Source organism: Myxocyprinus asiaticus, chromosome 39 (assembly GCF_019703515.2).
Source record: "Myxocyprinus asiaticus isolate MX2 ecotype Aquarium Trade chromosome 39, UBuf_Myxa_2, whole genome shotgun sequence".
NCBI classification, from domain to species: Eukaryota; Metazoa; Chordata; class Actinopteri; order Cypriniformes; family Catostomidae; genus Myxocyprinus; species Myxocyprinus asiaticus.
This window is the reverse complement of record NC_059382.1, coordinates 21287256-21302657: the sequence shown is the minus strand read 5'-3', so window position 1 is coordinate 21302657 and position 15402 is coordinate 21287256. Positions and strand designations below refer to the sequence as shown.

General features: G+C 36.3%; 1 protein-coding gene across 2 annotated transcripts in view; it reads left to right on the top strand.

Annotated features, from left to right (window-relative positions):
* LOC127429724 (serine/threonine-protein kinase ULK2-like) overlaps nucleotides 1–15402 on the top strand; it is a 60544-nt gene that overhangs the window by 22787 nt on the left and 22355 nt on the right. For both annotated transcript variants that reach the window (XM_051678843.1, XM_051678842.1), the window contains exons 4-9: nucleotides 4224–4256; nucleotides 6058–6094; nucleotides 8259–8432; nucleotides 14164–14237; nucleotides 14344–14445; nucleotides 14760–14818. In XM_051678843.1, the coding sequence (XP_051534803.1) occupies nucleotides 4224–4256; nucleotides 6058–6094; nucleotides 8259–8432; nucleotides 14164–14237; nucleotides 14344–14445; nucleotides 14760–14818 (479 nt within the window). The remainder of the gene's footprint in view (nucleotides 1–4223; nucleotides 4257–6057; nucleotides 6095–8258; nucleotides 8433–14163; nucleotides 14238–14343; nucleotides 14446–14759; nucleotides 14819–15402) is intronic.

Genomic DNA, 15402 nt, shown 5'->3' with positions numbered 1-15402 from the left:
TTGCCATCTAGGGATAAAGTGATCTCAGACTGGTCATCTGTGTATTGTGACTTATCTTTCCTACTTCTCTTAGCATTCTGCGATTTCTACAAGTAAGATAGGCAGGTTTGGAATTAGGTTGAGTAAATGACATAATTTTCATTTTCACTTTAAATAATATCTACTGTAAAAAGGGTCCATTAAATTAGTTTAAGTTGAGAAGAGTAGATGATTGCTCATGTGTCTTTGAAATAAAGTGCCAGCCTCAAAAGTCATGCTGTCATTTTTTAAAGGCCAAATGTGTAGTTTTGGGAAGACTGTGAAAGGGTCATCTGAATATAATCTTAAATGAGATAATGAGATACAGTGGAGAGGAATAAGTGCTGGAGTGTTGACCACTATGCACTGTAAAACATTTCAAGTTGGTTAAACTTCGAAACAAAAGTTCACCTGCTGCCTTAAAAATGTGAGTAAACTCAACTTGAAGATAACCTTTGTTTCAACTGAAATAGTAACGTTTTACAAGTTGTTTAACTAATGATGATTTGTTGTTTCAACTTGATATTCTGAGTTAAAGCAACTTACTATGTTACATTATCAATTCAAGCAAACTCACTTTATCTTGTCAAATAAACATACAATTCCTCACTGTTTCAACTTTCAAGTTAAGATAACTTAAACTATATTCATATCAATTGCCATTTTAATTTAAGAGCACTAACATTTTTAAATTGTTTCTTAAATTTATTTCTCATCTTGACTAATAACGGCAAGTTTGCCAGTTTCCTTATTTACACTGAATGAACTTATAACTTATCTGCTCAAAAATATAAAATGTATTTTAACAAGAACAATGTTACACAAGCTTTAACGTTGGCTTGGAAATTAATTCCTAGTAGGACAACAGGTTCTAATAAAGACCGTTCTAATAATCCATTTCATCAAAATAATATCTAGGTTTCTCCAGTGTTTTACAGAACTGGTGCATTCACATTCGCAGAGCACCGTCAATGTGCTGAACTTTTCACCACACAAGAAATTGGCAACGTTATTGAATTTTATCAACACAAATTAAAAAATTCAAACTCACTTCCTTGCCACCTTTGTGTTACTTGTGTTACCCTTCCCCTTTTTCAACTTATAACTTACAGACATGAGTTAAATGAACGTTGAAAACCCAGAAAAAACTAACAAGTAGTCAAGATAGTGGATTACTTTGTTTATTTTTTTATGTTTTATTTAGTAGGGGATTGGCTGCCAACTTTAATTCCCAGAGACATGCAGTGAATCATTAAACTAGATGGAGGAGCTAGCAAGCAAGTTAAATACTGTACATTGGTGTCTTGTTTGCTGTAACCATTAGTGTTGTCACCAGGGCCATAGCTAGTGAGGTCAAAGGTGGTAACGATTCTAGGGGGCCAAAGATCCAAGGGGCCCCACAACAAATTCTAAACAGTATTTTTTAATAGGAAAGGGGCCCAGAGCAATATACAGTCAGGGGGCCCAGATGACCTTGCTACGGCCCTGGTTGTCACGGTACCAAAATGTCAATAGTCAGTACCGATACCAGTGAAATTTCACGGTTCTCGATACCAATTTCGGTACCACAGCAAAAATATGCTAATATGATAATGTGCTATTGAACACACCTTAAAGTTGTTTTTAATTATTTAATAATTAGTTTAATAATTATTATTATTTTCCAGAACATATTTTAAAGTTTAATTTAATTTAATCTAGGGATGTGTTGAACGACAAATTTCACTGATGTTTAAACGAAATTTTGGAGTTGACTAGTCTATAAAGAAACCAGAAAATTGTGTTTATGCAACCCATTTAAAATACTTCATCTATTCCAAATCCGCCGCAAAATTCAGCTGAAAAGGGGCATTTATCTGTGACATGCTCACCTTGCATTATCATCATTGTACATTAAATATAGAACATGCATTCGCCTTTAGTGAATATAGGTTTATTTTTCTGAATACAAATGAATTATTAGTGGGGGACCAATAGCGCAACCCTAATAGCCTGTTCTAAATGGAATTCACCAAGTAAAAGTTACTTAACATATTAAAACAGTCAGGACATTGTTGAAAATAATTAAACAAAGCCAAATCTACGAGAGAAAACAAATGCACTGAAAAGTTGTGCGTATTTCATGACGTGCAGTCGTGCATTAGCCATTGATCTAATATGATAGCTGTTAAAGAACTTTAACCGATAACAGTTACAATGTAAAAATAATAAATATCTATAGGGTAGAAAAAACAAATAGGCCTGTGATATAGCCTACAATATACTTAATGTATTCTAAGCATGACGTGCACACAGACTAAAAGATAGTTTAACTCGTAAAGCAGTCGGCACCTCGTTGAAAATAGCCTTTTCTCCCCAATTTGGAAAGTCCAATTCCCAATGCACTCTAAGTCCTTGTGGTGGCGTAGTGACTCGCCTCAATCCGGGTGTCGGAGGACGAATCTCAGTTGCCTCCACATCTGAGACCATCAATCCGTGCATCATATCACTTGGCTTGTTGAGCGCGTTACCACGGAGACATAGCATGTGTGGAGGCTTCACGCTATTCTCCGCGGCATCCACGCACAACTCACCACACACCCCACCGAGTACAAAAACCACATTATAGCGACCACGAGGAGGTTACCCCATGTGACTCTACCCTCCCTAGCAACTGGGCCAATTTGGCTGCTTAGGAGACCTGGCTGGAGTCACTCAGCACGCCCTGGATTAATATTTGTAATATTAATTCTATTTAAAATGTGTAACATTAATATGACAGTAATTTAAGTGCAGCCTCTGTAAAAATATAAAGCCAAACGTAAATGTGTAAAAATGTTGAACAGTTTAATGGGGAAAAATATTAACCGACTAGCAATTCCAGTGTCGACTAGCAGCATCAGAACCATTTAGTCGACTAGTCTTGCACATCCCTAATTTAATCATCAAAATGGATTCTTAAAACTTTTAATAAGTAAAAATAGAACTTTTTAATGTCATTGCATTTTTTTTGCCAAACTTTTATTCAACAGCTGTCTTGTTTGTGATAAATTGATTTATTATTGTTATTATTATTATTACAGAGAATATAACATTTTACTATACAGCTGTAATATATTTTTATAAAATGTTTTACTTAATTTCATGCATCTAGCTTTTATTTTGAATCATGCTTTTATTATGACATGTGTTTTTTGCCGGAAGCTTCACTTTTCCGGATAAACAGTTTGCGATACAGTTCAGTGTGATCATTGAAGACTTTTAACTCATGTCTGAAATCTCTTCTGTTTACACTGTCCTTTGAGTCTGACAAATGAAATGTTGGAAGTGTTTGTGTTTTAGATTACTGGTGTTTGTGTATGTGGTAATTTTGAAATGTAAGGTTTTAAATTGTATTACTGTGAAGCACTTCGGTCAACTCTGTTGTTTTAAATGCAATATAAATAAAGTTGAGTTGAGATTAAAGCACAAATGCTGTGATTTAATCATAGAAATATAGATTTTACATGTGCTGTGTGGTTCACAGTGGATTAGTGCTCTGCTTTGTCATCTGATACAACGTGAATGATTCTCAATGTCTGTGAAGTTTCCAGAGTATGAGCGGTCAGATTTATACATTTATTTAAAGCATGCAGCTCATCCACACTAAGACTGCAGCCTTTAGCGGTTTAATAAATCACACTAGGACATGTCACTTGGATTAATTGTCCATTTCAGTGTAAAAGGAGTAACAGAGCATGCATTCAAAATAACACTGTGAGCATTTTAAAGCTGTCATATGTCAGTCATACTGCGCGCTGGTACCGGATTGAGTCGGTGCTCGGTACTACCGGTACTGCAGAAACACTGGTATCGTTACATCTTTTTTATTTTGGTATGGACTTGGTACCGAAGTACCGGTACTTTTGACAACACTAGTAACCATACAAGCAATAACTCAACCAAGGGTTTCCTGTTTTGTATTTGACCAGCATCTAAGTCCCTCAGTATTGACACAGTGGCCCTTAGAGCTGTTATGGGGCCTAATGTGTCAAAACTGTAAACCATACATAAGTTAAATGCCAGGATTTGAAACGTGAGTTACACGTGTACCTAGATACCCACAACAAGCTGGATGAATAGTGGAAAACATGCAACTAAATAAGTTATGCTGATGAATGTTTGTGGTTATTTGCTGTTTTAAAGTGAAATTATGTGATCAAAATGTTTTTGTTTTTTTCTTTCAGGAAACACCAAGTTTTGTGTTCCTGGTTATGGAGGTAAGAAGATGGCATTGTCAGTCTCTACTTGAGTTTTAGGCTACGTTCACATTAATCCGTATACATTTGAAAACAGCGGTTTCGTTTTCACAACGCCCTCCATCCACTCTGCCGTTTTCAAGCGTTTTCCAAAAGTTGCTCATCCACACTGAAATGTATGAAAACGCTTAAATCCCCTTACTGCGTATGTGAAAAATCACCGTTCTCTGTATGGTCTGAAATGCAATTAGCATCACGTTCGTTGTCAGACAGCAATTCTGAGTAAACTTCCTGTCCCCTTTGAAATGTGCAATGTGAAGGTTGTTAAAAGTAACATTTATCTTTAACAATACTATCAAAGTGGATACCAGGCACAACAATGTCGCTACAACATGGGCCGCTATCTTGATTGTTTTGGGTTGAATGGATCACATGACAACAAATACGTCATCGTTTTCAGACATCTTCGTTTTCCCTGTCCACACTACAATGACGAAAAACACTTAAAAAACGCTGTCTCAGTGTGGACTGAAGGCCAAAACGTACAGAAAAAGATCTTTCAAATGAAAACTTAATAGTGTGGACATGGCCCTAAAGCACCTACACATTAGTTGTCAGAAAATGTTACAAATCCTTTGATTTCAATGGGGATGGAGCATCAGGAAGGACGCATGGGAAAAAATGCAAATGTTTGTGAATGTGACTCTCCGTTATGCGACCAAAACGTTGCGCATTCCTATTCGTCAAACACTCTGTTGGAACTTGTGTGTAAGCACCTTTATCCTCTCACTCTCATACTCTCTTGCTTCTCACTTTCTCCACATGGTTTGGTTTTTAGAATAGTCATGAGACTACTGTGTGCCTAGTGATTCACAGCTTTGCTTTCTAGTATTGCTCAACACTGCAGTCTCTGAAGGAAAAACAAGCTGAACCCTTCAAGCAGCCAAACTAAAAATATCCATTCAGGGAAAGCTGCTCTCAATAACAGTTTCGAGAGTTTTAATATCCACTCTTTAGCGTGTAATGTCAGTGCAACACATCACATGTACCCTCTGATAAGATAACCTGCATGCTTTCTGAGTATTGTTGATGGGGACCTGTCTGTGCAACCTGAGAGGGTGTTTTGCTGCCAGAGAGAATGGTTCAAACAGGTGTGCTCCAGGAACACTCAAGTAGTAGAGTCAAGTAGTTCCAAATGTAGATGCAGTGTGAATATTTTCATGATGCAATTTGGATTTTGTTCATGCAAGTACCTAAGTTCTTGGATGTTTAGAATTTTGGTGAATCAAGAGTAGCCAGTAACTGGATTGATTTCCTTTGTGTTATCCAAGAAACAGGGTTCCCACGGTCATGGAAAACCTGAAAATATCGTAATAATTTACAGTTGTGATTTTAATTTCTTACTTGACCACATCATAACGATGATGCAAGATTGATTATCTGTGATTAATTATCCTGAAGGGTTAAAGAATGCAATACAGTTTCATACCTAGTCTAACAAATGGGTGTATCAACATGTGTTTTTAATTTAAAAAGCCCTTAATCAACAGTTGTCATGTATTAGTTCTACTGCACTCAGCACCCAGTGTGCTCAGGGCTTTTTCTTTCCCTCCATCAATGATGTGGAAATTTACGGGGCACAAATAGATGCTGGCAGTCCCCATAATACTACATCACTTGATCAGTACCTCAGTGACATACACCCATTCTCATTCTCCAGTTCATGAAATATCTAACCCTTGAGTCTCTACATAGCTTTTTATGGTTTTGTATTGATTTTAAAGTTGACTTTTTTTTTTTTTCTGTGCGTTTCCTATTCAAGTACTGCAATGGAGGAGATCTGGCAGATTATTTGCAAGGTAAGCAGTTCCCCTTATTGTGATATAAATACTTATAGACACAGTATAGTTTACACAATGTACTGTAGGCAAGTGATAGGCTTATGGCCAATGGACCCGTGGAAGTAAACGATTGCAGGGTAAACTGCGATAGCGGTGAATGGGTTTAAATGATAGACCATGTAATTTTTGCTTGCTATTTGCTCCAACATAAGAAGAAATACACCACTATTAACTTTCCACTACTTTCTAAATGAAGAAAAAAATAAAGAACGATGGATTACCTTAGTCAGAAGAGAGAAGATGGCAAATTTATTGTCACTCTCTCAGCAACTGTATTAGAAACCAAATCACATATGTGGTACTGGTTTTTAAAAAACTAATTACAGGGTAACATAATACAAAGTAAAATGTTGTAAATTTACACTACATAATTAAAAAATTGCAAATATAAAAAAGTTTGCTAGATTTATACTGCTAAAAAAGGTGGAAGTGTTTGTGAAAAGGGTCCATAATAAATAAAACAACAATTATTGACTTTCAAAGCCACTTTTTTGTGATGTCTATTCATTACTTTCATCTGCCAAAATGTAATGTCTTTGAATTTTATCTTCATTTGGTGGTCTTTATTCAGAAAATAGTAATTAATGTGATTAATTGCAATTAATTAAATAATATCGGGTTATTAATTTGATAAAAAAATATTTTTATCAATTGACAGCCCTAATCAAAATGTTATACACTTCATCTTTAAACACCTCTGGATCTTTGTTAGAATGATGTGTTTGGGCTGTTCAGACCAAGTCTGTTCTAGTGCTAAAAAAAGCTATTACAAAGTGCAGGTGTCTCTCGACATGTTTTTAAAAGTTCTTTTTAACTTGAAATGGGTCTAAAAAACACAGAACTCGTGCACAAGTTGCTGAAAAACCAGCGATACACTGCACAGCATTCAAAGATGTCCATATAGTGCATTTTCACATGGTAAAACAATTGAAAAATAATGCAGACAGACACAAAAACGCATTCGGGGTGAACAGCCTCTTACTCCTGCACTCACAGTGCACGCTACTAGAGACTGAATTGTCCATCCCTTGGGCTTAATCTGCACAAACACTCTCAGAGAGCCACTGCTGCCTCTATTATCTTGCATATTTACAGATCAGTGTAGTTTGCCCCCATATCCAAAGTGAATAAACAGTGAAGTATATGAACTTTCATATGGTGTTTATGAACAGATGTGTTGTAGGAACACTCTCATAATCTTCCTGATGAGAGAATGTGATTGGTCTATAAACCAGGTTCCCATTGTGTGTTTGTGACTCAGAGGACCTAATAGAGATGACTCCGATAGCTTGACTTTATGTGTGTGTGATAGAAAAACAGTGAGTTGGCTGGACTGTTACCCCCTGTTAGGTTCTAGCTGAGAGTGTTATCATTGTGTAACAGTTCTGTGCAGGTGAATGATCCCATGTTATAGTACAGCATGTCACCCCCCCCCCCTTTTTATTATGCAACTGTTTCTTAGTTATACAACCTCAAATCTACTGTACAAACACTTGTAAATCAGTTTTTTAGGATTCCTGCAGGATTCATTGTGATCATAATTGCTTTGTTTACAGAGCAGATTGGGTGAAGGGAATCCTCTTAACAGCTCACTGGATTAGACCAGTTTTGTTCTAACGTGGGACTTGTAGCGACATCACTCCATGTAATACCCCTGAGCAGCTTCTGATTTTGACATTCACACCAATCAGGGGCTACGAGAAGATGACTTTGATGGTTATTGATTAGCCCGGTGCAGTGTAGATCTTACTTGAAATGAATAATTTCATCTAAAACTGAAACTTCTGCCACCATGTACTCACTCTCATGTCGTTTCAAACCTGTATGAGCTTTTTTCTTCTTTGAAACACAAAAGGACATATTTTAAATGATGTTCACACTGCTCTTTTCCATACAGTGAAATCAGATAGTAACCAGATATTTTTGTGACTTTCTTGAGTCATTTTGAATGGGGAATGCCCTGTTTAGAAACAATGTGTGATTGTTAGCATGTCTTTGCATGTGTAAGCGGTTTTAGCTGATACAAGGGTATCTGCTAAAGATGTAAATAAGGTTTTTATAGAATGATATAATGGATTTTGCAGGAGTGTTTCTCAGCAGTACCATGTCTCTGTACTTTCAGTCAAGGGCACCCTACGAGAAGAGACTATAAGGATCTTTCTGCAGCAGATTGCAGCAGCCATGCGCATCCTCAACAGCAAGGGGATCATTCACAGAGACCTCAAACCCCAGAACATACTGCTGTCCTACACTGGCCGCAAGAAGTCCAGCATCAACGGCATACGGATCAAGATCGGTAACTATTGACAAAACATTCTCCACTAGCATACTGTATGGTCACCAAGATATTAGGTGTTATGCATTATATACAGTGAGGTTTAACAGCCTGCATAAAAAATCTGGGATTCAAAATCTACAAACCCAATTTCCAGAAAAGTTGGGACATTCTGTAAAATGCAATAAAAACAAGAATCTGTGACTTGAAACTCAATTACGCAAGGAGAAAGCCATACATCAATTCTATGCAGAAATGCCACGAGTTCTCTGGGTCCAAGCTCATCTCAAATGATCCGAAAGACGGTGGAAATGTGTGCTGTGGTCAGATGAGTCCACGTTTGTTTTTGGGAAAAACGGACATCGAGTTCTCCGTGCCAAAGATGAAAGGGACCATCCAGACTTTTATCAGCGAAAGGTGCAAAAGCCAACATCTGTCATGGTATGGGGGTGCATCAGTGCCCACGGCACGGGTGACTTGCATATGTGTGATGGTACCATAGACGTGGAGGCGTATATTGGGATTTTAGAGAGACATATGCTGCCATCAAGATCATGTATTTTCCTGGGAAGTCCATGGTTATTTCAGCAAGACAATGCCAGGCCTCATTCTGCACGTGCTACAACAGCATGGCTTTGTAGACACAGAGTGCGTGTGCTTGACTGGCCTGCCTGCAGTCCAGATCTGTCTCCTATTGAAAATGTATGGCGCATCATGAAGAGGAGAATAAGACAATGACGACCACGGACTATTGAGCAGCTGAAGTCTTGTATCAAGCAAGAATGGGCAAAAATTCCACTTGCAAAACTGCAACAATTAGTATCCTCAGTTCCCAAACGATTAAAAAGTGTAATAAAAAGAAAAGGCAATTTAACACAGTGGTAAACATGCCTCTGTCCCAACTTTTTTGGAGTGTGTTGCAGGCATCAATATAAAAAAAAACGATATTTACAAAATACAATTAACTTGGTCAGTGAAAACATTGGAAATCTTTTCTTTGTACTTTTGTCAGTTAAATAAAGGTTCAAGAGAATTATCAAATCGCAGATTCTTGTTTTTATTGCATTTTACAAAATGTTCCAACTTTTCTGGAAATGGGGTTTGCAATTTAAACCTGGAAATGAACAAAGGTGACACCATTTTAAAAAGTTGCATTGTAAAATTGTTAGGAAATATTTAAGATGCACAATTCATTTGGGCTGCAACTAATGATTTATTTTGATAATCGATTAATCTAACAATTATTAGACCGATTATTCGACTATTCGCCAATTCTTGCACCGATTAATCATTAGCTCTTAACCGATTATTCAGCTTGTGCCCCGACTTAAAAGGTTGTATTAAACGTGCTTCCTAACAATAAAGAGAACAAACTCATCTTTTAAAAATACCTCTAAGTGGCATTCACTGAATTAAAGGGAAAACAATAAAATACTTTTTATTAAGTTTAATTCAGTAAAGAATTCACTGCAAAAAATCCTATTGTTATCAAGTGTTTTGTCTTGTTTTCCATTTAAAATGGTCTAAAAATCCTTAAAACAAGATACATTTACTTGAGAAGCAACATATAAGATATTTAGATTTGCTTTAAGAGAATGTGTCTTCAATATAAGTGTATTTTGTATATAAGTGTATTTTTTCACTTTGTTATACTTCTGCGAGTGCAGTAAAGACAAAATATACTTGTATTCAAGATCTATTCTCTAAAAGCAAGTCTAAATATCTTATATGCTGCTTCTCAGGTCAATGCATCTTTTTTAAAAAGGATTTTTAGATATTTTTAAAATATTTGTATTTTTAATATTATATTCAATATTCTCAGATAAAATTTTTTTCTTCTTCAGTATAGCTCCTAAAATAAATGTACATTGTTTTAAAGGAGTTTTAGATATTTATATTGGAAAACAAGCCAAAACAAAAACAGAACAAAAATGTATTTTGTTGCAGTGTATAATGGGGTGAAGACTACCCTCTCTCACCTTTCTGTTTACTTCAATCCATCTTTAACTCACAAAAAAAAAAAAAAATCTCTCTCTTATTAATAAAGCTGCGTATTACCAGTTTTCTTCACAATAAGAAATGCACAGTGACACATGTATTATGATTCAAAAAGTTTCGAGCCATCATGTTATAATCTAGCTGTGGCAAGTGCGCGTGAGGGGGACAATGGTCCCCACGCTGGTGTGTTCATCAGCCAGATACAGTTTCAATCTCTCCCCCTTTAGATTGGGACACTTCACGTGACTCATAGAATCGGCACTGACTGCACAGAGAAATGCCAGTTTCAAAGTTTGTAGTTATTTACATGACGTGCTTCCGTATTATTTGAACTTTATTAAAGCTATAACACATTAAATATAACTGCATTTAAGATGTAACGCTGGGGTGTTTCCTTTAAAGACGCTCGAAACGCAAGTTTTGCTTCAGCGAAGCTCCAGCTCCAGCTCCACTTATTCCACAACGAGAGTGCTTCTGTATTTACTTATTTTGTATTTTTGCATTATAATTCCCTCATACTTTGCGATCTACATCACCTGAAGCTGTTTGGAAAGTTTAGAGTGCATCTGGACTGTGTAATTCTTTCTCTCCTCAGTCAGACACGAACTGCAGCGCTGCTCTCGCGCGTCATCATTAGTTTAATGTGATCTCATGTTGCGTTAAATGAGATCAAACGACTATTTGACAACTAACATTTTTGTCATACATTTTTTATTGTCGACGTTGTTGATAACATCGACTAATCGTTTCAGCCCTACTATTCATAGGTCACAAATCAAATAAGCAAATTTTTGCAAAAACAAAAACAGTTGACCATTGTGACAGGTTTCTTGCTACTTGTGAAGGAGGAAGCGGGAGCCAGGTAAACAATCCACGTAAGCTTTTTATTGCACACACTTTTTAGTTTGCTTTTCAGCAATGCACACACAAGACTCTGCATGCATCTCTCTCTCTCTCATCCGGCGGTTTGGATAGCCCTTTTATCCCTCTCCAGCTCTCACTGCAACACAAAACAGCTGTTAGAGGTGATTTCCCAAAGGTGTCAATCTTAACGTTCTTACTCTCCCGGCCTCGTGCTCCACAGACGTCGCCCGGCCACGCCCCCATCACCACAACCATGTTAACTCCTTTGTACAAAAGATTTCTTTGCTTCCATTGAAGCACATAAGATACTCTTTGAAACATTCTCAAATCATGCTGGGATAACATGGATCATCAGATTTTGCGCAAACTTGTTGAGTCCATGCCAGCTCGAGTGCATGCATCTTTACAATACGAAGGAATTTTGAAATTCATTCTGTAATTTTTGTAAATGAAACTTTTCACTCAAATTCTTATGCTGATAAAATAAGAAAAAACAAAACTGTATTAATCCGTTACTGCATACTTCAGGTCTTTAGTGACCAGGGACCTCATTCCACCCCTGTTACCTCATAATTTTTTTGGCATTATGACCACACCTCTTTAGTTCCTCAACCTTTTTCTTCTGAATAAAGTAAAAAAAAAAAAGAAAGAAAAAAAAGAAAAGGCAAAATTAAAAAAAAATTTTTTTTATAACTGCTTAATTACCAAGTGTATAGTGTCATTAAAGACCCGAGATATTTAATAGTGTTGCAATATACATTTCTACTTCTAGAAATTATATTTTTATGATTATTTCATATCTTTATAAGTTTATTATCACATCATACCTATTTCTTTGTTTATTACAAGACAAATTAGTACTGCATTCATACAAATGAATATGTCACATTGATTTTCTGTGTGGCAAAGGTGAATTAGCAGTATGTCATATGCGTGTACACATACATATTATACATTCCATTTCTTACTCAAGGTGGTACTGATTAAGGCTGTGTGATATGTCAAAATTATTTTATCGATAATCCCCTTAAAAATATTGCGATATACGTTTACATCGTCATCCTCCCTGCCGAGGGTCTGTGAATGTTTTTGCTTTATTGATTTTGCTTTAAAAATTTAATTAATATTGAAACACGAAAAGCATTAACAAAAGACATTTCTAAATTCAAATTGCACTTTAAACTAAATGAAAAAAGCAATAAAATAACAACGTGATCAAAAAATCTTATTTAACCACCTTATTTAAACATTTACCGTCTCCAATGGCTCCATTTGCAATCACGCAAGTATCCATCAACAACACCAGGTGGAAAATTGCTAATAGCCTACAGATTAAGAACTAAGGACAATTATAAATGTAAAGACAATAATAGTCATAATAAATAAGCCTAACAAATTCCCTTGTGTTTCCAAAATAATGCTGTCAAATGTGTGTTCTTATCGAATTTGTGTTTGTATTGCATTTTGGTAATACAGTTTATGCTGCCCAAAGAAAATAAAATGGAACTCAATTTTAGGTTCAAGGTAAACATGTCATGTATTACTTTATGATTGAATCACTTTCGTTTCTTTAATACAAAGATATATATTACAACACCTCCTGAGATGATCGGAGATAATTAGTAGCATTCTCATAGATGAAATTATTCTCGCAAACAGTTTTCAGACGATTGAAAGCTGTTGAAAAAGAGTGAAAACTCTTTACATGCGCTTGTTCCACGAGACAGGCTTGCGCTGCACACCTCTGAACAAACAGCGAATCAGACACAAGCATTGACGGCTTTTTATTTTGTTCTTAAAAATATAATAAAGTGTGTTTCTTCAAGCGCGTGTCTTTGCGACTAACAACATTTCTTGTCATGTATCACTCCGAGACGTCTTACAGGTCGCCCGCCTTTTGCGGGTAGATGAGCAAAATTACCCACGCATGAAATACATTTGGATGAGGAGCTTGTGGACTGGATTCAGCCTCGTCGTATTTTGCTAGTTGTGCTAGTTTCACACCCTGGGCTACTGTATAATATATTTGGCGACTTCCCAGAGCCATTTTCCGATATTGTTGATCATCGTCTGTCAATGAGTGGCACAATCGGCATCGGGATCTTTGTAAGACATCATTGATATCCGATAACATCATCCTATCGACCTGCTCTAGTGATGATGTTTCAGTGATTGACTTGATTTACATTTAACTGTGCTATTTGACAAAGAAGCAATCTGGAAGTAAACTATAGCAGGTTTAACACAGTATGATAACAGTATGATTTGGCTTTTGTCATTTGGGTGTACTACTGTAATTATGTAAGTTGTGCCTCTATTTAGACTCAGAAAGTGCTTGAGAAACTACATATGTGTAATTTATGTGTTATGTGTAGCTCAGTGTGTTTGACAGCCAGTTTGGATGTAATGAATCCTATTCTATATTTGTTACATCATCTCTTTGATGTATGAAAAATAAAACATCAAAATATATCAGAATATATTGTATTCTATTATTTTCTAATTATCTTGAAAGTGTTTTGAAAATTTTACACTATCTGGGCATGTTGTAGATCCATTTCTTGTAGATATACGTGCTGGGTTGCTAAAGACCCGAGGAGGTGTGTAATAATGTTTGGCGAAACACCCATGCATTTAAGAGTTAAATTAGAAAAATGCGAAATAAAAGCATTTTCTCAACTGTACTCAGGCTTTTTTACCCCACTGTACGGTACATGACCCCAGTGTTCCATAACTAACAGTCTATTCAACACCACCAAACTGTTCCCTGATCTCTTTTACATCCAGTCCCTTGTTACCATTGTCTCTGCTTGTGCAGAAGCCATAAGTCGTGAGTCACAGATAGCAATATGCTGCTATTAATAACACTGACGTTCTCTATGTTTAACAGCTGACTTTGGTTTCGCAAGATATCTCCAGACCAACATGATGGCTGCCACATTATGTGGATCCCCGATGTACATGGTAAGTAGCCGCAGACTGAATGCCCTTTCAGATTTGTGAAATACTGCGGAGACGAGAGACATTTACTGCATCATGCTCTCCTAATCTCTCAATTTTTGCTCCTCAGGCCCCAGAGGTGATCATGTCCCAAAACTATGATGCCAAAGCTGACCTGTGGAGCATTGGGACTGTCATTTATCAGTGCCTCGTGGGAAAGCCACCTTTCCAGGTGAGGTTTAAAGTTTTTCACAGCATACACAGGGTCTCAAATAGTTTTTGGTTGTGACGCTAAGTGAAAGATTACCTGATATTTTACATACTTTAAAGGGATAGTTCATGCAAAAATGAAAATTCTTTAATTATTTACTCACCCTCATATTGTTCCAAACCCATATGACTTTCTTTCTTCTGTGGAACACAAAAGAAGATGTAAGGCAGAGTGTTAGCATCAGTTTTAGGTGTAAATGATGTCAGAATTTTTATTTTTAGGTGAACAATCCCTTTAACAAGTCTGTTGGTTTTTAAATGTTGTTTTAACAACAGGCTAACAGCCCCCAGGACTTAAGGATGTTCTATGAGAAGAACAAGACTCTGGTGCCAAAGTAAGAATGCTTTTTGTTAATCTGTCTCTTTAGACATGCATCATAACGCTGATTTTGGGGTTGTAAAGTTGAATTGTAATACCACCTCTGTCTCATATAGTAGTTGACCTATTGGGATTTTCAGAGACCAACATCGATATCTAAAGAGTAGTATTGCCAGTGGCTAGTAAAATGCAAATATACTGTATATAATTGCAGGAAAAAGTGTGTGAACCCTTTGGATTTTCCTGGATTTTTGCATACTACATTGATTCTACAATTTGATCTGATCTTCAGTCACAATACACACACATAGTCTGCTTAAAAAAATAACACTCAAACAACGATAGGTTTTCATTTCTTTATTGAACACACAGTGTAAACATGACTTTTTCTTGCAACTGTATATTAAAATTTAATGATAGCAAATGAGATGTTCACTGAATTGCTGAAATGAAATGCACTTATTTTAGACAATATTCACTCAAAATTCAATGAAAAAATTTAAAACAGAAAGCGTTTATTAATCACTGAAGTATTTCGGTACATTTTGAAACTGACATAAGGAAGGCTTAACATTTCTGTTATTCCAAGCGAAGCGGATC